General features: G+C 41.6%; 1 protein-coding gene across 1 annotated transcript in view; it reads left to right on the forward strand.

Moving 5' to 3' along the window:
• MGMT (O-6-methylguanine-DNA methyltransferase) overlaps positions 1-25,143 on the forward strand; it is a 147,987-nt gene that overhangs the window by 25,169 nt on the left and 97,675 nt on the right. The window contains exon 5 of the mRNA XM_050340826.1: positions 2,800-2,939. Within this exon, the coding sequence (XP_050196783.1) occupies positions 2,800-2,939 (140 nt within the window). The remainder of the gene's footprint in view (positions 1-2,799; positions 2,940-25,143) is intronic.

The following is a 25,143-nucleotide window of genomic DNA, read 5'->3' on the forward strand; positions in this document are numbered from 1 at the left end:
GGGGAGATCCATCAGAAATAGGGCTCTGGCTCCTGCCTGATGGGAAGGAATCAATGCTCCATAATACTGAAGGGAAAAATGTGTGAGAAGGTGACATCTGTGGTCTCTTTGACCCCAGCCTTCAGACAAACCTGGTTGTAAGAGAAATTTTAATCTCCTGAGGGCTGAATGCTTGTGGGTGCCAACACATCCATGAGCACCTACATTTTCCAAGTGGAAACCTGTCTGTGGGATTTTAATTCTGTGCACATAGAGGGGGACACAGAGGTTGGAAAAGTATTTAGCCTTCTTTCACCTCTTCAGTTCAATAGAATCAGAATTGTTTCATTTTGAAAAGTCCTTCAATATCCCCAAGTCCAACCATCAGTCAGCACCACCACCCTGTTCACCACCAACCATGGCCCCAAGTACCACATTCACACATTTTCTGAACACTGCCAGGGATGGGGACTCCACCACTTCTCTGGGCAGCTTGTTCCAATGCTTTACAACCCTTTCTGTGAAGCAATTTTTCCTAATATCCACTTTAAGTAGTGAAATGAATATCTGGACAGAGGAGTGTGCATTGTACAATCCATACAGTGACCTTCATCCCAGAGGCTCCTGACCCAGTTGCATATGGATGTGCATATATTGTTATGCAGCTTCATTCCTATATAAAAATAAACCTTTAAATATTGCTGCCCAATGGGTATGATAAACAAGACTGAAAATACGAGTTGTAGTCACTCAAGGTTTCATCTATAAAGCTTAGTTCAACTTGGTGAGAAGGCATAGGGTTATTTATGGTTTTCTGTTGCTTGCTGCATCCTGTGTTTTTGTTGTGATGGAAAAGTTTTCCTCTGATCCTAAAATTGTTATACTCATGGAGCACATGGTATGAGGTTCAGTGCATCTAGTTCAGGGCTGTCACACCAATAAACAAGAAGAATGTATGCTGGTTTTCCACATATGTAAACTTTTACTGCTTGTTTACTGACTTCTACAAGGAGGTGCTGCTCCAAAAAGTTCACCCACATCCTCAAGGAGGAACAAGGAAGAAGTTGGTTGAAAAGGAGAGTTCCTTTTCAACACCACCAAACATATGACTACTTAGCAAAAAGCTAATTTGGATGACAGTAACAGTAAATAAACCACAGGGAACCTGCAGATTCCTGAAGCAGGACTTCTTCAAACTGAATAAATTTGTACTGGTTGCTGCATGTCTGTAACTGAGGAATTGCATAAGAACTTCCCCAAATTCAGAGGTTTAAGTTTACTGTTGCCCTAGTAGGCAAAGCTGTCTACTTGATGTTTTTTCTGCTCTCCCCACACTGATTATATTGCTCCCAGATGTGACTTCATTCCACAGCACTTAATAATGGGATTTTAAATTATTTTCTTATTTTGAAAACAACTAATTATTGTCCAGCTGTGAGCAGTGGGCAGCTGTAAGTCATTGTGCATAGACTTTCCTGCCTCCATGCACCCCAAGTCTGTCATTCCTAGAATCCCAGAATGGTTTGGGTTGGAAGGGACCTTAAGGCTCATCTCCTTCCACCCCTTGCCATGTCCAGGGACACCTTCCAGTAGATCAGGTTGGTCCAAGCCCTCTCCAGCCTGGCCTTGGACACTTCCAGAGACGGGACAGCCGAGGCTTCTCTGGGAACCTCATGAAGTTCAGAAGGCTGAGCACAGGGTCCTGCACCTGTGACCTGGAGTGACAGGACAAGAGGAAATGGCTTCTCACTGTCGGAGAGCAGAGTTAGATGGGATACTGGGAAGGAATTCTTGGCTGTCAGGGTGATGAGGCCCTGGTACAGGTTGCCCAGAGAAGCTGTGGCTTCCCCATTCCTGGAAGTGTCCAAAACCAGGTTGGACTTGGCTTGGACCAGCCTGGGATAGTGGAAGGTGTGGCAACAGATGGTCTTTAAGGTACCTCCAACCCAACCCATTCTTTGAGTCTGTTATTCTGTGTTTGTTAATCAAGCTGCCCTGCAGTTTTCTGATTGTTCACTTTTTGGCCATTTTCACATGGATTCAGCTCTTTGGAGCAAAGGGATTTTTCCCTGGCTGCCCAGCATCGATGGCGATGGGTCCGGCCCGACAGTTCAGTGTCTGGGTTACTGCGCTGGACATACTTGTGGTGTCCTGTCCTGTCCTCCTGCAATGTTTGTACAAACCAAACTGTAAATACAACTCAAACATTTACTGACTCAAACCGGGGTGTTTTTTTTTTTAGGCAAGATGAATTTGACAAGTATGTTATTGTTGGTCTTGTCCAATTTGAGAAATACTTGGCAGCTGTTTCCAACTACATCCTATCAGTAATCGTAAAACCAGACTGGTAACAATGGGAGTAAAAAAATGTTTCTTCTGTTAAGGAATGATTGATTTTTTCATATATTTATCCAGCAGACATATTCTATTTGTGTTCCAGCTGTTATTTGCATAACACTGCTGCTCTAAACCACCGAATATACTTTGTTGTCACAATAATCCTGTTTTAAATAAGTGTCAGAACACATCGGATTTCAGCCATGATAAACCAGCCATGAAACTGCTGCTATTTCAGATTTTTGTGAAGATCACTGTTCTGCTAGTTAGCATGTTTTTTGAGACTTTGATTTAGATTGTGACTTCTTAGGATGGATGAGTTTAAGCTACAGTTTTGAAAGTAAAGCTGTAGTTGAGAAAACTTGACATTCACTGTTTTCTTGCTTTTTTTTAAATTGCTTTTGAAAACTACTCAGTACCTTGAGATATCTGTTCCTTGGTGAACATACGTGTAATTAAAGAGGATTTTGTCTTCTTGAACAGGTGAATTCCAAATCTGGAGAATCTCCATGCAAGGAGAAACGTGCGGTTCTGCTCAGCCCCCTTGGAAAAATCGAGATCTCCGGGTGTGAAACGGGCTTACATGAAATAAAACTTCCCAAAATGACCGTGCTGCCAAGTGGGTGAGTTCATGTCCTATTGATCCTGTGTTTATGTATTTGTAGAGGAAGGAGATTGCCCAGAGGATCTAAGACACAACTCTGCACGCTTGTTTTTATCAGTCATTCTGGGAGCTCAGTACTGGCTCCTGTGAGAGGCAGAAGGAACTTCCAGTGCCTTTAAGGGATTGTGCCTCCAAAACACATTCATTTCTCTGCTGCATCAAAAATATTATTAAGGAAACATTCTAAATTTTAAGTATTTTTAACGTAGGTTTTGAGAGAACATCCTGTCCCCCTCATTTTTGACCCACGTGCAGATCTGTCACTGGGGAGTAAAACCTCCTTGCAGACTTCACAAATCTTGCAGATAAAATGTATCTTTTTTTATATATGTATTATATATATCTATGTTCCAGCATGTAGAACCAGGAGTGAATGATTGTTTTAATTGCCGTGTAGTTCTTGTGAGAGCTTGAGATGGTTTTTCAGAACTGTTATGCCTCTCGAGTTCCAAACAGATGCTCCATGACAGTGGAGGTGATGTCTCAAATCTAGGCCTGGTTGAGGAGGCACTGGTGCATTTTACTGTTTAATGTAAGTGCTGTTCAATCTGCTGGAGTCCATCTGTCCCGGTCAGGTCCTTGCTTTTTCTTTATTTGGGAGGAAATGCTCAGTGGCATTTTTAGAAGGAACATTGAATTCTTTCAGAATTAAATACCAAAGAAAAACAGATTCCAAATTTCTATGCCAAATTCCTCTGCCAAAATCAAATTTATTAATACTACTTTTTAAAGTCTGCTCTCTTCAACTGTTTTTTGGTAATAAATTTGCAGTTTTACCACAGTATGTTACGTTAATGCTTTCTCTTACTGACAAGACTCGAACAGCTTTGGCTTCCTTCTCTCAACATTGTCTTTTTTTTCTCCTGCTTTTGGTTCTGAAATTCTCCATTGATTTGTATGGTGTTCTTTTTCTGTTTTTCTGTTTTATTCTCCTTGTAACTGAAATGTGTGTAAAATTAATTAGGAATATAAAGCATAATCTGTGTTCTGGTTAAAGTATATTTTTACCTGTGATACAAAAACCCTCAAGCCTCTGGATTTTAAAGTTTTGCCAACTCCAGTGCTATGGAAAGAAGTGCTTCAGTTTTCTTCAGATGCTGATTTCAGTGCTGGATTTCTGCTGGTGAGGAATAGAAATAAAGTGTATTTAAGGTAAGGCTTAAACCTGCCTTTGCTGCAGAGCTGGAGAACAACCCAGCAGATGAGGATCTTTACCCTCAAGAGGGGAAAGCATCAATGAGTGGTGGAAAAACAGTAGGAAAAAGGTCTGTGGTCTTTCTTAGGGATGGATGCTCTCTTTATTTATCAAAACATCTGCTGTTTGCTCACCTGTAACGTGGCCATGTTGGTTGGTTGAAGATTCTCGTGATCTTATTCTTCAAGCAGAAGTTGAACAGTCTGGATCCTACTCCTAATTTTTTAATTTTTATCTGTTCTTGATACTCAGTTTTCTCAGTGGCGAGCTGACTTCATTTTGATGCATTAGTGGCATCTTGATAACAATTTCACAGGTTGCATGATTTAAATGCAAAATTTGTTATATTAGAGGGACTGTTACTCAAGAGTAACTCAGAAGTTAAAGGCAAGAAGTATATTTTTATGATTACTTTAAGAATTTAAATCTGAAAAAGAAAGGTGGGACTTCCTTTTGTCTTTAGCACTGATAAAGTTCTAAAAATTTTAAAGCCATCTGTAAATGTTTGTGCTGAAGTATAACATTTAATCTCTTCTACTCATCGCTAGTGAATAGTTGTTAAATCTGGGCTCATTATTTTCGACAGAATAAAATAAAAACGAAGCAGTTGCCTGGTGTTTCTCCTAACTGGCTAATAAACACCATGGTAAGAACATTGGGTGGGGAGAAAAAAAAACCATGAGAAACATAAAAATTGATTTTAATGGACCCCTGTCAGAGAGAACCATAATGAGCACGAGTCTGGTAATAAATATTGGTATTCTGCTCCACGGTGCTTGGGACTTCTCGTGTGGAATTGCATGTAACAATCAATATAGATTTTAGGGGGTTTTAACAACAAAAATAAGTAAACCTTTGAAATATATAAATACTTAAGACTTGCAATCTGTCAGACAAACCTGGTAGTTGTAGAAAAGGCTGATAAGAGCGTCTGGTTAATGGCATAATCGCTTTGTGGAGATCTCAGCTCTATTTTACAGCTTGTAAAATGCTGGGCAATTAATCACCTGAGATTACAACCTATTCAGTGATGGCTCTCCTTAAAACTTAAGAACACAGACTATAATGGAGCCTAAAAGGAGAAGCAACAAAGTAAAATCCAGTTTCACTATGCTTGAAAGAAATTGATCTATTAATGAGATGAAACTAATTGTAATAACCTGAGGTTATGCTGCTCCTTGGGAAGTTGGCGGGCTTTAAAAGTCCAGACACGTCACAGTGTGATGGTTTCAGTTTGGAGAGGAGGAATCTTTATCATTTAGGCTTTTTAAATCTATGTTGTGGCTGCTCCATCCCTGGAAGTGTCCAAGGCTGGGTCAGATGGCACTTGGAGCAACCTGGAATAGTGGAAGGTGTCCTTGCCCATGGCAGGGGGTGGAATGAGATGGGCTTTAAAGTGCCTTCCAACCCAAACCACCCTGTGATTCTTTGTATATATACACATACAATCTCACATATGTGAATGCAAAATTTCAACTAAATATGTTTGTGGAATTTTTAATTTACTGGATGCTAAAATTGTTTCTAACCATTTTGCAGTGCTAATAAGTGGTTAACTTAAAACAGGGACTTGAAATCACTCATTTCGGCTTTAGTATTGAAATTATGGATTGACTTGCTTGTTTGTCATTGTCAATTAATAAAACACTGAAGACAGAAATGGAATAGCTTCAGAATAACCAAATTCCTTGCATTTGACACCTGTGTGCTGTATGACAGAGAATGCTGGAGTTTTAGCCTACATACAGCACCATGAGGAGATTCATGTGTTGGGCTTAAGGTCTGTACAGTCATTACAGGGCTGTTTTTGACATGTGCTGCTTCAGGGTTGTAAAGTGGGGTAGAAAATACACCAGATGTTATAAATTTTTCTGTTTCTAGGAATTTCGTATTTTCACATTTTATATTAAAAAAACCCTAAAAGGATGACCAAAATGTGTGTGTGTGTATATATATATATATATACACTTAGTACTGTATCAGCTGTTGAAGTTTTTCTGTCAGTGTATATAAATCTAAGGATTAGTTTTGATCAAGTTTCCTCCAGTATTCTTGCCTGAAATATTGCAAATGTTTAACCCTTTTTGTTCATGCCCTAAAGAATAACTAATTTTTTTCACTGTCGTTTTACTTCTGAGTGTCTTTGGCAGCTTTGGAGTTTCAGAATTAATTTTTTTGTTGTTCCACTGTCAGCTCTGGTGTTCCCACACTGGGATGACTGTTTTCAGAAGCCTTGTCTTATTGCTGAGCTGGAGGAGTAAATGATACTCTTGGTTAGCAGAGGATCCCACTCGTGACTTCCTTGGGCAATAACACAAACCATGTGTTTTCCTCTGCTCAGTATTTACAGCACAAGATACTCTGGGAGAATGTTGATGTTGATTTGGCATTGAGATGGCACCAGGGAGCAGATTTTCCCCGCGTTGCAAAAATCCAAATTCTTTCAGGAATTCCCTCTCTCCTCAGGAAAACTGCCCTGGTTTCCCCAGCTCCCTGCCTGGTCAGCATGTGGCAAAGGTTATCTGGGCTGCACATGTGCCAGGGCAGGGGAATACAGTGGGAACTGGAGGACTGTAGTAAAAGGGCTGTTGTGTAACACGTTTTGAGGTAAACTAAGCAGCTTCCAGTGTCTGGTTGGAAAATCTTTCCCTGCTGAGCATGGAGTGATGAACACCATCATACTCCTATGGACTGAAGAGTTTGTGTGTGAAAAGAAAGTTGAATTTGCCACCTGAAGAGGGGGCACAGATCCCAGGAGATGCCAATAATTCTAATATTTACATCCACCGTGGGATTTGAGGATGCCATTATGAGGAGTTGAGATTTTCCACTTTAAAAGCTCAGCTGAGCTGCTGTGATTTGTCACTGCTGTCTTTGGGTGGGACATCCCAAGGTGTGGATGATCTGGGGACAGCCACCTCCTTGGCTGTGGGCTCCTGCTCCTCCACTCTGGGACTGCTGGGGTGTACAGACAGGTTGATCTTGACAGAGGATCCTGAGCTGCCATCTCCTGCAGGAGGCAGCATGTGCAGGTGGTCTGCTCCTCCTCCTTGGACTTTGGGAATTATGTGTTTGTTGGTAGGGATGTGAGCTTGGATTTGAGAAACTGCATGTTTGAGGAGGGAAACTGGGGAGGTTGACTTGCTTTACTATTGCTTCAGTGGTCAAAACATGTATTTTCATGGTGGTTATCACAGAATAGATCATTTCCTTGTGGTGTAGGAATACATCAGGTTTCCCTTTTATACTGTTTCCAGAAGAGACTCTTGGAAGCAGTGGGATCCCATCTGCCCTCTGTGTTTCTTGCAGGTTATTTGCCATTTTCTTTACCGCATTTCATTTCCCTACATCTTATTGAAAGAGATCAGAGGAGGAGGAACAAGAAGCCAGTTTGGTCATTCTTGTATTATTCATCTGCCTAAACCTTTAAGGGTGAATCTGCAGTTCAAGAGGTTCGCCAGGGTTTCAGTCAATCTCTGCCAGTGTAACATTATCAGAAACTCTCCAGAATCTCAGCTTAAAGAGGTTTCCAGCTATTACAGATTCAAAGAAAATCTCAAGTGTGTGGAAAGGCGGCGGATGCAGTGGCGTCCGGGCTCTGATAAGAGCCTAGAACAATAACTTGCTGAGGTGTGAACCACTCTGTTCATCTCTGAGGTATTTAATCATAGCCAGTGATGATGGTTTAAATGTCAACTTTGCTAACTGTTTCATTCCTCATACTGTAAAATTTACTGTGAGTGATATCTCACTTTGATGCCACAAGTGGGAGGCATTTGGGAGAGTGCCACTCCTCCTATTTTTCCAATAAGCATCCGCCAAGGCTAAGAAACTTAGTGGAGCTCAGGGGCACAGTAAAAACCCTCTGAAGGAGGCAGGTATGCACTACTCTGCTGCTTTGAATACATTTCTGGTTTACCATGAACATCTGATGTGACTTATGTGAAGAGAGGATTATTGGCAATGTGGCCTGGAACAGGCTCCGCTCCTCCCCATTCAGCTCATCCTTAAAATTGTTGTGTAGCAACAGAGATTTTCTAATTAAAATTATACAGAATGAAACCTGAAGGAGGCAGGCATACTTGGAGTAAAGAAGTTAATGGGTTTGGATAAGGTCTAAGTGTAGAGTAGGAGCAGGGAAAGGAAAGCTTGTCTGCAGAGGGGAATGGAGTTGGGGAAGGGTCTGGAGCACCAGGAGTGGCTGAGGGAGCTGGGGGGGGCTCAGCCTGGAGAAAAGGAGGCTCATGGGGGACCTTCTGGCTCTCTGCAACTCCCTGACAGGAGGGGGAGCTCTGGAGGGTCAGGCTCTGCTTCCAGGGAACAGGGGACAGGAGGAGAGGAAACAGCCTCAAGCTGTGACAGGGAAGGTTTACTTTGGAAAAACATTTTCATGGAAAGGGTTGTAAAGTGATGGAGCAGGCTGCTCATGGAAGTGTTGGAGTCACCATCCCTGGGTGTGTTCAAGCTTGAGGACATGGTTTGGTGGTGAACGTGGCGGTGATGCTGGTTGATGGTTGGACTTGGTGATCTTAGAGGTCTTTTCCAACCTTAATGATTCTATGTTAGGACACCAGTGACTGTGGACAAGTCCAGCTGCATCACTTTCCTGCCAGCACAACAGAGCACTTAACTCTTGTAAATACCATAATCACTTGATCTGATGTCACTTATGGATGACCAAAGTATGTTTTGCAGGGAACTTTCTTTTTTTTTTATAGTTTAAGGTATTTAATTACTGTTTACAGTGGCTGGGAAATGGTTCATTAGACGGTGCTTTTGTAGGTGTTAATGCAGACAGATGAGGTTTGAGATACAGGCTGTGTGTGATGGGAGTGAGTGTGGTGAGTCGTGGAATCCCAGAATGGGTTTGGGTTGGAAGGGACTTTAAAGGTTGCCTAGTCCCATCCCTCCACAATGAGGAGCAACATCACTATCCCAGGTTGCTCCAAGCCCCATCCAACCTGGCCTTGGACACTTGCAGGTATGGGGCAGCCACAGCTTCTCTGGGCAGCCTGTGCCAGGGCCTCCCCACCCTCACAGGGAATAATTTCTTCCCAGTTTCCCCTCTATCCCTGCCCTTTGGCAGTGGGAAGCCATCCCCTTGTTCTGTCCCTCCAAGCCCTTGTCCCCAGTCCCTCTCCAGCTCTCCTGGAGCCCCTTTAGGAACTGGAAGGGGCTCTCAGGTCTCCCTGGAGCCTTCTCTTCTCCAGGTGAGCACCCCCAGCTCTCCCAACCTGGCTCCAGAGCAGAGGGGCTCCAGCCCTTGGAGCATCTTCATGGCTCTTCTTTGGTCTTGTTCCAACAGTTCAATGTCCTTCTTGTGTTCAGGGCCCCAGAGCTCTGGGTGGGAGTCCTTTGGGTGCAGGGAGGTGAAGGCCTTGGCCCACTCCACATGTTCTTTGCTTCTGAGGTACCTTGTCCTCAAAAGCTTCAAAGAGCTACTTTGGCTTGGAGAGCACCTGGTTCTTCTGTGTGATGCTTGTTCAACATGTTGGGCAAAATCCACACAGGATTTTAGGCATTTCTTGCCTTTTAACCCCTCACGATCCTGACAATATTGTTTTTCATATTGATGAGCGAAGGGAAAGCCTGTTTTGGGTGCCTGTGTGGAACAGTCACCAGAAGAAGGTCAGTCTTAAACATGTTTCTCTTTCAAAACTCTTTATTTCCAAATGTCTTTTAACTCGTGGCATGAAGCTCTCACAAATCTCATTGAGTTTTCTACCCCTTGTCTTCAAAAGAAAACATGCAGATTCGTGGGTAATAGTGAGATGATGCTTGTTACTTCAAATTACTTCAAAATAACAGGAAAGTATATTTAAAAAAAAAAAAAAAGAGAAACAAAGGAAAAAAGAAATATTACCTTCTCTGGTAGAAGTCTCTACGAATATCCAGGCATCAATCTTTATTTCAGCAGATTCAGTGGATGTGGCAGGAAGAGTTATTATATAGCATAGTCCTCCTTTTATTAAAAATAAACTGGGCTACAGTTTTTCCTAGCTTCTTGTGGAGAAGCTACAGATTGTTTATGCTGCATCAAGCTAAGAAAACTTTTTATTGGAAATGGTGTTTCAAAAACTTAAACAAAATAACTTCCTGCGTGTTTTTAGAGTTTAGACTTTGGCAAAGCCTTACATGTAGGACAGGTCGAATATGTGGTTTCACGTGATTTTAGAAATGGTTTGCAGGAGAAGTTTTAATGTCAGGTGTGGGTGGTGAATCTAATTCTGCATGATTAGTAAAACCTACATTCTCTCTCACTTAAACTGAAGTGAATCTTGAGCAACTCCGTTGTAATCAATACTAGACTTTGGCTGGGTTATTTTTCCTGACAGCACTGCTGCGTTGCTGTTCTCTGTCAAAGGTAGTATTGCAACATTCAGATGGGAGCAGGTTTTGCAAGTCTTCAGTTGTGGTTTTGTCCTGAAATCTTGACAGAGAAACATTTGAGGGCTCTATGTAAAAAAAAAAAAAAAAAGATAAAAATCCAGATTTTTTTTTTGCTGGATGAAAGGCTGGATTTGGTGGATGGGGGTGCCCTGGGCTGATCCCACAGGGTGGGCAGCAGGGGAGGGTGGGATTCTGCCCTACTCAGGTGAGACCCCACCTACAGAGCTGCCTCCAGCTCTGGGGCCCAGCACAGGAAGGACATGGATCTGTTGGACAGCATCCAGAGGAGGCACCAAGATGATCAGAGGGATGGAGGAAAGGCTGAGAGAATTGGGATTGTTCAGCCTGGAGAACAGGGTGACCAAACTGCAATCTTCCAGTACCTGAAGGGAGCCTGCAAAAGACATGGCAAAGGACTTTGGACAAGGGCTTGGAGGGACAAGACAAGGGGAAATGGCTTCCCAGTGCCAGAGGGCAGGGTTAGATGGGATATTGGGAAGGAATTGTTGGCTGTGACGGTTGGTGAGGCCCTGGCACAGGTTGCCCAGAGAAGCTGTGGCTGCCCCATCCCTGGAAGTGTCCAAGGCCAGATTGGACAGGGCTTGGAGCAACCTGGGATAGTGGAAGGTGTCCCTGCCCATGGCAGGAGGAAGAGGAGGAACTCGATGGGCTTTAAGGTCCCTTCCAACCCAAACCATTCCATTTCTATTGGGCAGTTATTCATGGCACTAGTCTGAGGTTTTCAAACCCTGAATGTTAATGGAGACAATGCACTAAAAGCCCCATTTCAGTGTTCAGGAGAACACAAAGCTTTGCTGCTCCACTGGTATGTGTTTGTAAACCTCGACAGTTGGCCAAGAGACCTAAAGCAAGACATGTTATAACAACCCAGTGATCACGTTTTACAGTGCTGATATTTTAAAATGGCAAAAATAACAACAAAGTGTATTAGATAATATAACTTGTGCAGACACCTACTTGAAAATACCACAAATATGAATTTTTTTTTTCCTAGTGCAGAAGATGTAGAGCTGTAATAGTGCTGAAAAATGACTTCACCTAAGAGGAGTGTGAGAATTTGTCTATGCAGCATCAGCTTTTCAAGAAATTACTCAGAAAATAAATCCTTTCCTGATGTCCTGCCCTTTTCTGTGCCACAGATACTGTGCCTGGTGTATCTTTACTAACTCTTCTATAATTCAGGCCATGAGTGGAACCTTTCCACTTCTCATGCCAGAGGTAGATTAATGCAGTGGAGCATTTTTCCATTGCAAATCCTGGCTATAAGAATGGGAAAATGGGCTGCATAATGACATGGATTATGTTTCTATTATGTCCCAGAATTAGTGGCTATTCTTAAATATTGCAACTCTTCATCTTGGGTGTCTTCCCTGGCTTTTGTGGTCCTCAAAAAAAATTAAAATACATAGATAATGCTGAGAATAATTTAAAGCCACAGTGGCATTCTGGGATTAGATGGTGGGCTGTGAGCAGGGACACCCACCTGGATCACAGGAACCTTCCTGCAGCTCTCCTTGAGGGACAGAATTGAATTGCATAAAGAGGTTTGCTGAAAAAATGTCTGCAATATCAGCCTGGAGAGCCTTGACTATGAAAATGCTGTGATCAGAACAACACTGAGTGCTTGAGGAGTACCAGGGTTGCAGGGGTTTATAGAATCATGGAATGATTTGGGTTGAAGGGGCCTTAAAGGTTACCTGGTTCCACCCCTCTGCAGTGAGGAGCAACATCTCCACTATTCCAGGTTGTTCCATGTCCCATCCAGCCTGGTCTTGGACACTTCCAGGGATGGGACAGCCACAGCTTCTCTGGGCCAGGACCTCCCCACCCTCCCAGCCAAGAATTCCTTCCCCATAGCCCATCTATCCCTGCCCTCTGGCAGTGGGAAGCCTTTCTCCTTGCCCTGTCCCTCCGTCTCTTGTCCAAAGTCCCTCTCCAGCTCTCCTGGAGCCCCTTTAGGCCCTGGAAGGGGCTCTCAGGTCTCCCTGGAGCCTTCTCTTCTCCAGATGAACACCCCCAGCTCTCCCAGCCTGGCTCCAGAGCAGAGGGGCTCCAGCCCTTGAGCATCTCTGTGACCTCCTCTAGACTTGCTCCAGAAGCTCCACGTCCTTCTGATGTTGGACCCCAGACCTGGACCTGGTTCTCCAGGTGGAGTCTCTCAGGGGCAGAGCAGAGGGAGAGAATCCCCTGCCTCAGCCTGCTGGTCCCACTCCTTGTGCTGCAGCCCAGGGTGCCCTTGGCATTTTGGTGTTGAGTGGCTTTTCCCAGCTCCAGCTGAACTGGCAGCTCCAGGAGCCTCTTTGGCTCCTTCCATGAAGTTCAAGGATCACACACTGCCAGTGCCTGTGCTAATTATAGTTGTTCTTAACATGCCTCCCTTAATTCCTTCTATAAAAAGAATTTAAGACTTGGTAGGACAAAGCCTAGTAAATCATCCTGGAGCACAGAGCTGGGAGGGAATATGTGTCCTTAGCCCCCAGGCACTTCTGCAATGGCTCATCTCTGCAATTCCAGTGATTTTCAGGGAAATGGCAAATGCTCCTCAGAACCCCACGCCGGGAGAGAGGGAGTTAAATTCTAAAACCTTACCCTGTAACTGTAAATGCCATTTTTCTTTCTTCACAAATGTAACCTTTTAACATTTATTTTTAGCTTTTACATTAATATATGTAAAAATATTAAAAGCTCTTGTATATTACATTAAAAACTTATGTCAGCTGCCCTGCTTTTTCCTATTTATTAAAACTTTTCAAGCAGTGAAAACATTTTACTTGTTAATGAGGGGAAGAAGGAAAATTAATGACATAGAGCTCGGATCTTCCAAGATGTCTCCTTTTAACCATGCAAAACCAGCTCTTTTCCCACACTATGTAGTTTAATTTCTGTGTTAGGGTTCAGTAAGCAAATGCAAATAGATTTAATGATTTGCATCAGTAGATCACTTCTCAGTTTAATATCCTCTGATATTTTGGTCAAGGACTTTTTCTTTGGAAGGCTAGTGCTGTTTTGTGGAGGAAAAATATTAATAATGGTGGCATTGTGAGGTTCAAGTAAAGCAAGGGAAATGTATAACTTATTCAAAAGCAGCTTCTCACATTATCTTCTCCCCGAGATCATGCAGTGGAAAAAGTTATCGGGGAAAAAGACACTTAAATAATTGTGAATTGCTGATCATATTAAACATTTAGTAGTGGTTTCCATATCACATCTCATCTTACTCTCATTTTGCATCAGAATTTCCCAGTTCTGATCAGGTCTCCTGTCAGTGGTGTGAGGTGCCTCACCCTGGGATGGAGGGTTGTCATCTCTTCACCTGGAAAACTGGGAGCTGTTCTATCTATTCAGTGTCAGGATGGTGTCACTGGTGTTACCAGTAAATCTAAGTTTTCCAAATTCCTTAAAACACTTATTCATGAAAGGATTAAATGAGAATGATTCCAAGGGCAGGCATCTCATAGAATGACTCCACAAGCCCATCTTTGCACTCTCTCCCCAGTTCTTGTTTAACACAAATAAGTTTCTATTGGCTTTTGAAGAATTTAAGGTTGTTTAGTGCACATAAATCCTTCAAGTGATAAATACTCATAATTACCTCATTGCTTATTAAAATGAGCACTTGCTGGTTATAAAAACTTTTTGATGGCTTCTCAATTCCTGAATAAATGTAGTGATCAGCTAATCAAATTAGATTTTGAGCAGCTATCAATTTCTTTAATTAATTTTGACCTTTGAGAGGCTCACTGTTGTAGGCTGCTGATATGTAAATCATCATTTGTACTAAGAGATTTTTAAGTTGTATTTTATTTTCCTATTATTATTATGGTGATGATGTAGATTTAGACATGATGTCAGGATGCCTGGTGTGAAACAGGAATTCTGCAGGGGACTTTTCTTCTTCCTGGGCTAGGTCAGAGAAAGAAATAACGAGATTAAGTGAGAAACTTTGTCCTTTAGGTTCCCAGTCAGTTGTTTTCCCGTCATTTGTTTTTTGCTCTGCTTTATTGATGCACATCCCCTTGGTTTTGTCAGTCCACAGTTGGGTTTTGCTTGTGTTCAGATGATGATGATGAACGGTCTCCCCGTGCATGCTGCTCCTGGCGATGCTCCATCAGTGTCACGCGGCCTGGGAGGGTGGGGGAGTTTATTGTTTCATAGGTGCTGGGGTGCAGGTGCAGATTTAAAATACACCCACACTCACACAGAGATCTTACCCTGGAGATGCTGGGCAGGCACTGCCAAGGTTGTTCCTGTTGTCAGAAATAGTGTCCAGTGCTTGCTAACATAGTTTTAGCTACAGAAATCCCGGCCACTTTCTGCTCCTGATGGAAAGTCTCTCCAAAATTGAAGGAAAACGGTCAGAAATACTAGTTTTTTTCCCCATTCTTGGACCTAGACTAGATATGTTTCTCAGCACATATGCAGGACCAAGCTGGTAGGCTGCCTACTTTGTAAAAGTTTAGGATCCACAGATTGTTTTTCTCACGGAGTCTGGGCAATAAGCTGATATTTCAACTTTTTTTTTTGTTTTTAATTTTAGGCATTGAAGTCACTGAAAAGCCTTGAAAGCTCCCTGTAAGACAGATGCTCTTGTAGTCCTTCCTCCTTCAATGTGAAATGTCTAAATTGGTCCTAAAAGTTAAATCAGGGTTGTATCACAGGTTGCTGCCCAAGGGAACAACTCTCCCTGAAGGAGTGGTGGTTCCTGGGTGGGTCAGTCCATGCCAAACATAAAAAACTCCTGAGGAATTCTCGTGGCCATCAGACCAAAGCTGGTCTGGTGTGTACAAAACGTCGTGGAAGGACACCAAGTTTTTGAGGGCTGTTTCCCTAGACCCAGAGCTCCTGTGATGCTCTATGAGATTACGGAATCACCATCTCTGGCAGCGTTCAAAAAACGTGTGGATGCGGCACTGGAGGACGTGGTTGAGTGGTGAATTTGATGATGGTGCTGGTTGATGGTTGGGCTTGAGGATCTTAGAGGTCTTTTCCAACCTTAATGATTCCATGATTCTTTGATTATATTATGATTATCTATTTTATGATATAAAATACGACTGTGCTACCAAAATACAACTTCTAGCTGGATAACTGCCCTGAACATCCTGGTGTGTAGATTCCTGATATAATGGCAAAGGAGGATGGAGAATATTTCCTGACCTATTTTTTAAACTCTTCAAGTTCAACGATCTGACTTGGGGGAGGAGTTGTTCAAAGTTTAAATGCTGTATGAAACTTGGCCATAAATATAAATCAGCTCGTATTAAGGCAATTTGAGCTGTAATACCTCAATAATTTGGAAGTAGTCATTCTTCACAGCTCATGAATGTTCTTCACCTCTGGAAGGAGTTTGTTCTAATTTTAAATGCTGACGTGGACACCTGGAGAATGTAGAAAATATCTTCTGTTGATACCTCTGAAATTCCAAAGTCTGCACTCACCTGGTCTTGGAGTTGCACCTTCGATTGTATTGACTGTACTTGAATTCTTTGAAAATCAGTCAGATTTTCTTTGATTTCTTTTGCTGATGGTGGCAAGGACAACGAATCAAGGTGGATGTGTTTTTTGGGGGATTTTATTGATTTCTTGCACATTTTAGGAGGTTTTTCTACCTTTGCTGCTCTGGCTGCGAACTTGTGTGTTAAACCAGGTCCCATTTCACTGCACTCCAGTGTTGGTTGTGATTTCTGTTGGTCATGGTGGGGATCACCTCTCAAATCCTGTAGGTCAGAAGTTCTCTGCGTGCTGGGTAATATTGCTTGTGGCTCTGAGGTTGTCCAGATGCTCTTCATTTATGCAGATGTCCTGTGGGCTTTAAGATTTATGTCTCAGTGTGAAACAGAGGATATCCTCAGGGTTGTGATAGCGTGTCCTGCTTCCTGTCTGTTCTGGGAAATACGTCTTGAAACTCCTTTTCATAGAACTCAACAGCAATAACAAACCCAGACAGGAACAAAAAACCACTCGTGATAGGTATGATATCCAGGCTGTGCAGGTAATTTGAGAAGGAACAAAGAATCTTTTGTCTGAAGTAATGATAAATCACAGTAAAAAGAAGCCAAGCGGCCAAAAAACCACCCCCAGATATAATGAAGTTGAAGTAAAATAAAAATACACGTTCTTGATAACACTTTGTACTTGCTGATAGTGCTGTGCAGACCCTGAGCTTCCCACTGATGTGGATCTAGAATACTGAAGTCTTCATAGGCTACAAAGTTGCATGTATGGTAAAAATTTGCACTTTGAAAGCAGTGGCACCTAACAGTCATTTTCAATTATTTTTAGGGCTAAAAGTTTGTTGTTTCTTGTTGTTCTTGGATATTTTGTGATTTCTATATGAGTGGCAGTAAAGGGCTGCTTTAGGTTGGGTTTAACCTTTGGATCACTGAAGAGATTTATGAATTATATTGTTTTGCTTATTGATATTAATTCCAAAAGCTGACTGCATCTTAATTGTTAGTTTTATTGAAATCTTTAAAAGAACCATCAGAATGAACACTTATTTACTAATTCAGCCTCACTGAAACAATGAACTAAATCCTACCAATTCTGCCACTTCTTTGTATTACCTTTTGCTTTGTCCAATTCACATTATAACTTTATTTTCACTCCACCCTTGTCTTTCAGGTCTATCACTTTGTTATCAAAATTCCATAGTAATTAGGATAATTTATGACCAAGGGAACTCTCACTCACACAACTGCAGGCTTTGTCAGAGCAGCACTTGCAGAATTGGAAGGTCTGCTTTGTTTTGGGCTGCAGGAGACACATTTGTGAGCATTAATTGGGAAATACCTTTTTATTCATCCAGCACTTCTAAATTGGGAGTCCTGTTAAGTCCTGACTTCCCATCTTGAGTGAACATGACTCAGTATTTCAGTACATTTTTCCTGCTTTTCAGAGGTGATTCTTTTGGAACTTCTGAATGTTCCAACCATGATGAAGTTGTAAAATGTTTTTTGTTGTGCAAGGAAGATATCCATCCTTCCCTGGTTCAAAGGCATTTCTGAAACCTGAAAGAGCAAGGAAATATTTTTTTCTTTTGGTGTGGGAGTAAAATTGACTCCAGGAAAAAAATAAATCATTTTTTGTGGTTTTTATTTTTCAAGCCATAGGTATTTGTGCAAAGCATGACTAGAGGTCTCTAGTTATGGAACAGGTCTCAGATCTCCAGTTATGGAACAGTTAAATTACACCATGTTGACCTTAGAAAAAACTCTGAGCTCTAAGGGGAGGTTGAAGTCCATCTCAGTGTCCTCTAGCTTTGTTCTAGAAAACCTCATTTAGGGTGAAACCCACTTTGATTTGCAAGGGCTGAAGCAGCAAATGTTGTTCTGTTTGCAAGATTCAATATTTGGCCATAATGCAGCTGCCTTCCCTCATAATGGATGTGAATGGAATCCACATGAATACGAATGAACGCATGGAGAAAAATTAAGCTGCAGTTTGCTGGTGTTATTGCATGTTTTACAACAGAATTGCTGCCAGTTGTGTGAGGTCTTAAGTGTTTGACATCAGCTGGAGCATGTATTTTGATCTTCATGTGCCAATAAAAAGTTTCACGTCTTTAAAATACCTTCAAGGATAGAAAACTGTCTGGAGCTTCTGGCTTCGGGGTTTAGGAATGTTAATGTATAAAGCTGAGGAAAACAGAGTTGATGGCAGTGTTTTAAAAAGACATAAAAATGTAGCCAGTTGTGTTAATGAATGTCCTTACTGAAGATTTAATCTCATGCGCTTTTTTAATGTTCTTCTCCTGTAACTAAACATATTTTATTTGGGCTGCTTTTGCTCAGGCACCTTAGAATCAGAATCACAGACTGGTTTGGAAGGGATGTTAAAAGCCTACCTTGTTCCACCCCCTGCTGTGGGCAGGGACACCTTCCACTAGCCCAGGTTGCTCCAAGCACCATCCAACCTGGCCTTGGACACTTCCTCAGATGGGGCAGCCACATTTTCTCCAGGCAAGCTGTTCCAGGGCCTCACCACCCTCATAGGGAAGAATTCCTTCCCAGTATCCAACCTAAACTGACCCTTTCCTGCTTTAGAACTGTGTAAGTCATCTCTTATCAGCACCCATGGTTTGGCTGTGCCAAGGAGCAAAGTGTGGTGCAGGAGTGGCACATGAGCCCCCAGAAATGAAGCAGCTTCATCATGCCTCCTGGGCAGGACAGTCCTGGTCCAGCTGGCACTTCTGTGGTACCTGATATCGGTCCTGCTCTGATCTGTGTGGAATTTCCAGCTTCACTGGAACAGTGTGACCATCCCTGTCTTATAGGTGTGTCAGTAGCAACAACCCGGAGATGTGATCAGCCTTCACCAATCATCTGCTGTCTTCATCTGGATGGAGGAGATCAGGAGGAGACTGTAGGGGAGCTGCAGTAAGGCACTGATTTCCAGGGAGGTGGGACAGGGAAGAGAAAGAGCAGGTGACAGCAATGATCTGTCCTGGTGTGTTGGAAACCAGCCCTGGCTCATGCAGCTGTTTGTGATGGAGCTGGCAAGGCTGGGTGGCAAGTGATGGCAATCTTGGGAGAAAGGGGCAGGGTACTCTGTTTTCAGAGTCCTGTCCTGTCCTCTGCAGGGGGTGGCATGTCACCACAGGACTCAGTTGTGTGACACTTGTGTGGCATCTGGTAAGTTGCTCAATCTGCATTAATTTTTTTTTTTTTTGTATTCTGGGGTGGCAGTAAATTAACAGTTAGTGTTGTGTTACATCATGGTTCCCTCCCCTGAGGGAACCTCAATGAAACAGGGGTCCTTTGTTCACCTCAGGCAACTTTTCAGTGCACTGGTTTAAAAACAGGGTTATCTTCTTGGCATCAGTGGTTTCCTCAGCATCCTGGTGGTGGCACAGCACGGGGCTGTTCCTCCCAACTGGAAGATGTATCTGTCAGGGCAGGGAGATGTGTCTGGCCATACTGGGAATGAGTGGCTGTAGCTACCAGTCTGGCTGGGTGTGTGACTTAAATGTCTCCCATAAATGTCCATGTCATCTTGGAAGTTTGAGGCAGTGGAGCAGGATGAAAACCCCCTCTGTGTACAGTATTAACTATTTCACAAGGATATCTGAACTTTGCAGGTCTCTCTCCATATGTAGAGCTTTTTGCTTGAAAGAGGGTTGAATATTGACCTAATTTGTCTTTTAAAAGGACACAGAGTTTTAGTAGAATACTTATGCTATTGAACTAGACAAATGCAGGTGCTATTCCTTGGGTAGTCGGTGCAGAAGGTTGATGTGCTCTAAGATTTACTGTGCATCACCTTAGCCATCATTCCCATAAGTATTAATTTTAACTCCACTAATAAGAAACTGAACAAAAGTGGAATTATGAGTTCAGTAGTATTCTATGAAAGGTCAGTTGTTAAAAAGGCAGAGTCTGACATTCTGTGAAAAAGGTGCCTTCATTAATCATCCTGATAGGATAGCATAGGATATTCTTGACCAATACCCACATCCTCACTGTGCCATGTGCTGAATTCCTTGTGCAAAAACAAGGATTAGGAGAATGAATGCAGAATGACCATTTTTTACTACTGTAACATTACTATTTCTCTATTCAAAGTACAGAAAAATTAACGGAGACACTTTTATAAGGCAGACTGTCAGGATTTTAAAAGTTTGTTAATTTTATAGAAGCATGCATTGTTATGGGAGTAATATTTAAAAACACAGTTTGTAAGAATATAAATGAAATAATACCAAACACCAATATTAATGTAATTTATAAAGTATTTATGACCTCTTAGAAGTATTTTCTTATTATGTGGTTTAAACGCACAGCTTTGCTTCACAATAATTCATCTCTGTAAATCTTGAACGATTACTCCTCTATGAACCCACCAGTTTTAATTGCCACAGAAAATGTTTTCCTAGGTAAAATTATTATATTGAATTGTTTGTGTGTTTTTCCTTGTCCACCACAGTGATGGCAATTTGAAAGTTAATACAAATTATATAAATTATTAACCACAGGCCTAGTAGAACATTAATCAGGAGAACATCTTTATTGTGACTGTTCCTGACAGATTATGTTCACCATGATGCCCATTAATGCACTGTATTGTGAGAGCCCATGTCCATTACAGAATCCCCTTTGTTACTGGTGTCAGGTCTAATTCAGGGCAGCAAATCTCAGGCCAGGTTGAATATCTTGGTGATATTTGATGGAAAAATGCTATTTTGGAAGCGAGGGGGCCTCACCTGTTTAATTCTTTCCAAGTTATTAGTCTGTGTAGCATCCACTGTAAAATGCAAAGTCTGCAATAGTCTTTTTCCCTTTAATGTCATAATTTTGCATAATGGCTGTTTGTGCTACATTGACTAAGTCCATGGATTGCTTAACGTAAGTGATTACATTTTCCTTTGATTATCAACTCCCTCCATTAGAAATATTGTACAAAAAACTTGTAAATGATTTGTTGTTTAAGCTTTCTACTTCATTAGCTCCAACACACACTTTACAAGAGTCGTTGTCTAAGAGTTAGTAATATTTGTAATGAGCTGTATAATATGGGCCCTTTTACTAAATTTAAAAACAGATGGTATCTGTTAACAACAGTTTATCATGCAAATTGAACCCTGGCAAAAAAATTCTCTCAGTGGTTACGTTGCTCTAGGCCAAATCATGGTGTCTTGGTTGGTTTTTTTGATGTAAAAACAAATAGAAATAATTGTTGGTTTCGACAGTTGTGACAGATGCAAACTAATCATGGGCAAAACTCCCTGAGAAGTAAAAATTCCAGCCATTTTCTCCATTGAAAGATTCAGATTTCCTTTCATGACTTTAACACACTTGATATTTACTTTGGAAGTCTGTCAGTTTTGCACATCAGGGCAGATTTTATAGCTCTGTATCTGTGATTTTTCCGTTTAAGACACGAAGCAGCTGCGAAGGAGAATTTCCCTTTTGTGAGGGCTTGCACATATTGATCTCAACGAGTGAAGAGATCAGAGGGTGCAATACACACATTTTACTTCAAACTTTGAAAACACAAGGAAAATTGGATCACATGACACAAGTCTTGAAATTATGCTATGAAAAGAATTCTTTTGCACTGTGTATTTGCTAATCCTGTATGGGGGAAGACATCAAAACTGAAGTCAAGTGAGGACTCTACCCATATATATACTCTTGTGATGCCAATTTTTCCCCTGCTCCCTTCATATTCCCAGCCAGGACAGTTGATTAAAGCCAGGACCAGGTTAAATTCTGTACACACAATTCCAGTATAAAAGACACTTTGGTTTCAAATTCGTGTGGTAAAAGCTGAAGCACAGCTTTTTTAGGTAAACTGTGTAGACTTTGGTATCCTGATTTTGGCTGTGCACCCTGATCTGGGCTATTTTAAATCCTAAGGGAAAAGGCTGTAGTGGTCCTTTTAAATTCATTCTATTTTATTGTTGAAGTTTTAATGTTGCTTTAATGTTGTTCTCCAGCGTTGTGAGCCCGATGATAAGATTATTTCACACTGTCCCCCAATACAACTTTTTTGCTTCCCAGTCTGTTCTCCTACTGCAACAAGATTAAACCATCTTTCCCCTTAACACTGTTTTTGTTCCAGAAGTAGTGTCTGGCAGATCATGGAATGGTGGGGTTTGAGACATTTGGAAAGCAGTTAAGTCCCTTAGTCTGGACATACCTTGATCCCTTTTGCTGTGCGTGTTGGAAGAGCCCCCACATCCACATCCCTGCAGATCATTCCTGATCCACATGAAACATCTCTGAATCCCTTGTCAAGTGCCAGTGCTTTTCTATGCCTGTATTTTGGAGCTTATTAGACTATTTTTACTCAGGGTGCAAATGGACACCACTGAAAAACAACAGCATCATTTATCTGGAGAAAATTCCATTTAGGTTACAACAAACAAACCTCAGCAGCCTCCTTTCACCATGATGGAGCCAGCAGGGAGTAAGGTCACCTCTTGACTTGAGTTCCCTTCATCTGTGAGCCCTGACTAGGCTGACTGTGAATCCAGTGGGACCAGTCTCCACACACAGTGGTGCTGTCCTCTGCCTTGTCCACTGGATCCCATTAATGTCAGGTGAGCTGTTCCTTTGAGAAGGATTTAAAACTAGAGCCCTTATTGCTGGGACTTAGGCTTAGATTAATCCAAGGCTAGTAATGGCTCGAGCTCATTACCAAATTATGGTTACTCAGTGGCTTATTTAATAATTTATAGCCCAGATTCATAGTCAAGCTCGCAGGTGCTCCTGAAAAGGTGTCAGATTCTGCAGAGCTGGTAGGAACCACCTCTACTTCACCATTTAAAATGGTTTGCCCAGGTGGGTTTAGGTTGGATCTCAGGGAAAAGTTCTTCCCTCAGAGGGTGGTTGGGCACTGAACAGGCTCCCCAGGGCAGTGGGCACAGCACCAAGGCTGACAGAGCTCAAGGAGCATTTGGACAATGCTCTGAGGGACAGGATGGGCGTTGTTGGGGTATCCTGTGCAGGGCCAGGGGTTGGACTTGGATGATCCTTGTGGGTCCCTTCCAGCTCAGGATATTCTGTGATTCTGTGAAGTGATATTTACTCAGACTCTTGGAACGTCCTTTTGTCTCATCCACCTCCACCTGTGATTTGTCCAACTTGTGTGTTTTATGGTGATTTTCAGTCCCCTTTGTGGTGGTTTTACATCCCCTTCTTCCCCTTCTGAACGTGATGGGGTGAGGTGGAGGTGGCTGGTTTATTCCAATCATCCGTGAATCAGGAGGCTTCAGACTCTTGGAGGAGGGGTGACACACCCAAAACAGCATTAGTGGAACTAAATGGTTAATTTTGGACGTGTGTGGAAAACTAGGGCAGTCCCTGCCTCTCAGCACAGCCGTTTTGGAGGACATTTTGCATCACTTTGTGTTTCCCTCATCCCCTTTGCTGAAATAAATCCAGGGTGGGTGTTGTGGTATCTCTGCTCCTCCTGTGCCCCCCAAAACTGGACAAGCATCTTTGGTATGAAACAGGGGGACAAGTCCACCTCCCTGATGTAAAACCAGGAAACCAGGCAACCCTATTCTGTGAATAAAAATGGGAAATGCATTGAAGTCGAGATACAGTATCTTTGTAGTAATAAAAGCAGTAGTACAGATTTACTGGGGAAGGAGTTTTAACTGTAATACTGTGGAATAGTGGGTTATTTTGTGTTCAAGAGCTACATTTATCACAAAAATGATGATATACAAATCACTTCCATATCACAAAATGTTCTTGGTCAAAATTGGCTTGAGGCAAGTGATATCTTCGAGTAAACAGTATATGAAGACCATATCTTAAAATGATAGATCACCTAATTTTGTTCTGACAGAGGTTTTTGCCGCAACAAACATCTGTCACTGAAATACCAATTCAGAGATATGGAAGCCAAATTGTGGAGGTTTTCTAGTATTTGTCGCTCCTAAGTTAAGAACGCCACTGTTAGTTCTGTAGATATTGGAAGATAGGAGGCAGCTTGTGCTTTTTAACACCTTCAAGTATTTAGTTAAGTGGTTTAAGAGGTGGAAGGGTCTTTCAATGCAGATTAGCAACTTGGGAAGTGCTTGTTGGACCTGTGGGAGAGAAGGGAGTCTCTTAATGCAGGGGGTGCGAGTCCTAAACACATCTGACCTGCCCTTTGGAATCAAATTGCTGACCCTGTTCTACACCTGAATATAAAATAATCATCAAAAATTGAAATTTTGTCCCAGGCATTTAGAGAAGTGATTAGATTTTACTTGGATGATAGATGCTAAGGGTATAAATGCAATAAAAATATAAATATCTATTAAAAATACATATATTTCAATGGAAGTAATTTGTATGTGTGTCTAGCGAGCACCTAAAAGCTAAACAGAAAAAATGCAAATCACTTCAGAAATGAGTTTTCAAGTCTAGTTTGTGTTGAGTTGTGGTAGGAAAATGAAATTTGGCTGCAAACTACCACCATTCTGTGATATTTTGCAGACAGGATGAAATGGCAAATACCAGGTCCTTGGAGGAGGAAAGCAGTTACTGGTCATGTCAGAAATTTTTCCAAGTTTATTATTATTATACATCACATATTTTAGCCTAATTAACTTTCAACACCACTGATATATCTTTAACTCTGTCAACAAGAACATCCTTACCACTGCAGTTATTTTTGTGCCATATAAACACATATAAATACAATATAAAAATGCAATTTCATCACTCTTGGTAACCTTTTTTTACTTGTTATTCCTTTTAATGGTGCTGTGATTAAATCCGAAGTCTGAAGGATCTGTGAGAGCTTCATTTGCTCCTCAAATACACATTATAAATTATTTAAATTTCTCAAAGTAAAGCTGTGTTTAATTCAGATTTCTCTGGCTAAACTTAATGTGGAAAATGGAAGCTAGATTTGAACTTGACAAACTATAGATAATAAATATATAATATTTATAGAGAAATACAATAGTAATATATATTTATGTATAATATAATGTATTGGTTTTTGTATTAATATGATGTATGTATAATGTATGTATAATATGTAGAGATAAAGGTGAGCCCAGAAGTTGAGGTTTTAACCTGCGTTATCAGTCCCTATAATTACTTAATGATTT

The sequence above is a fragment of the Myiozetetes cayanensis genome, unplaced genomic scaffold (genome assembly GCF_022539395.1).
Source record: "Myiozetetes cayanensis isolate MyiCay16 unplaced genomic scaffold, myiCay2020 scf10, whole genome shotgun sequence".
In the NCBI taxonomy this organism is placed as follows: Eukaryota; Metazoa; Chordata; class Aves; order Passeriformes; family Tyrannidae; genus Myiozetetes; species Myiozetetes cayanensis.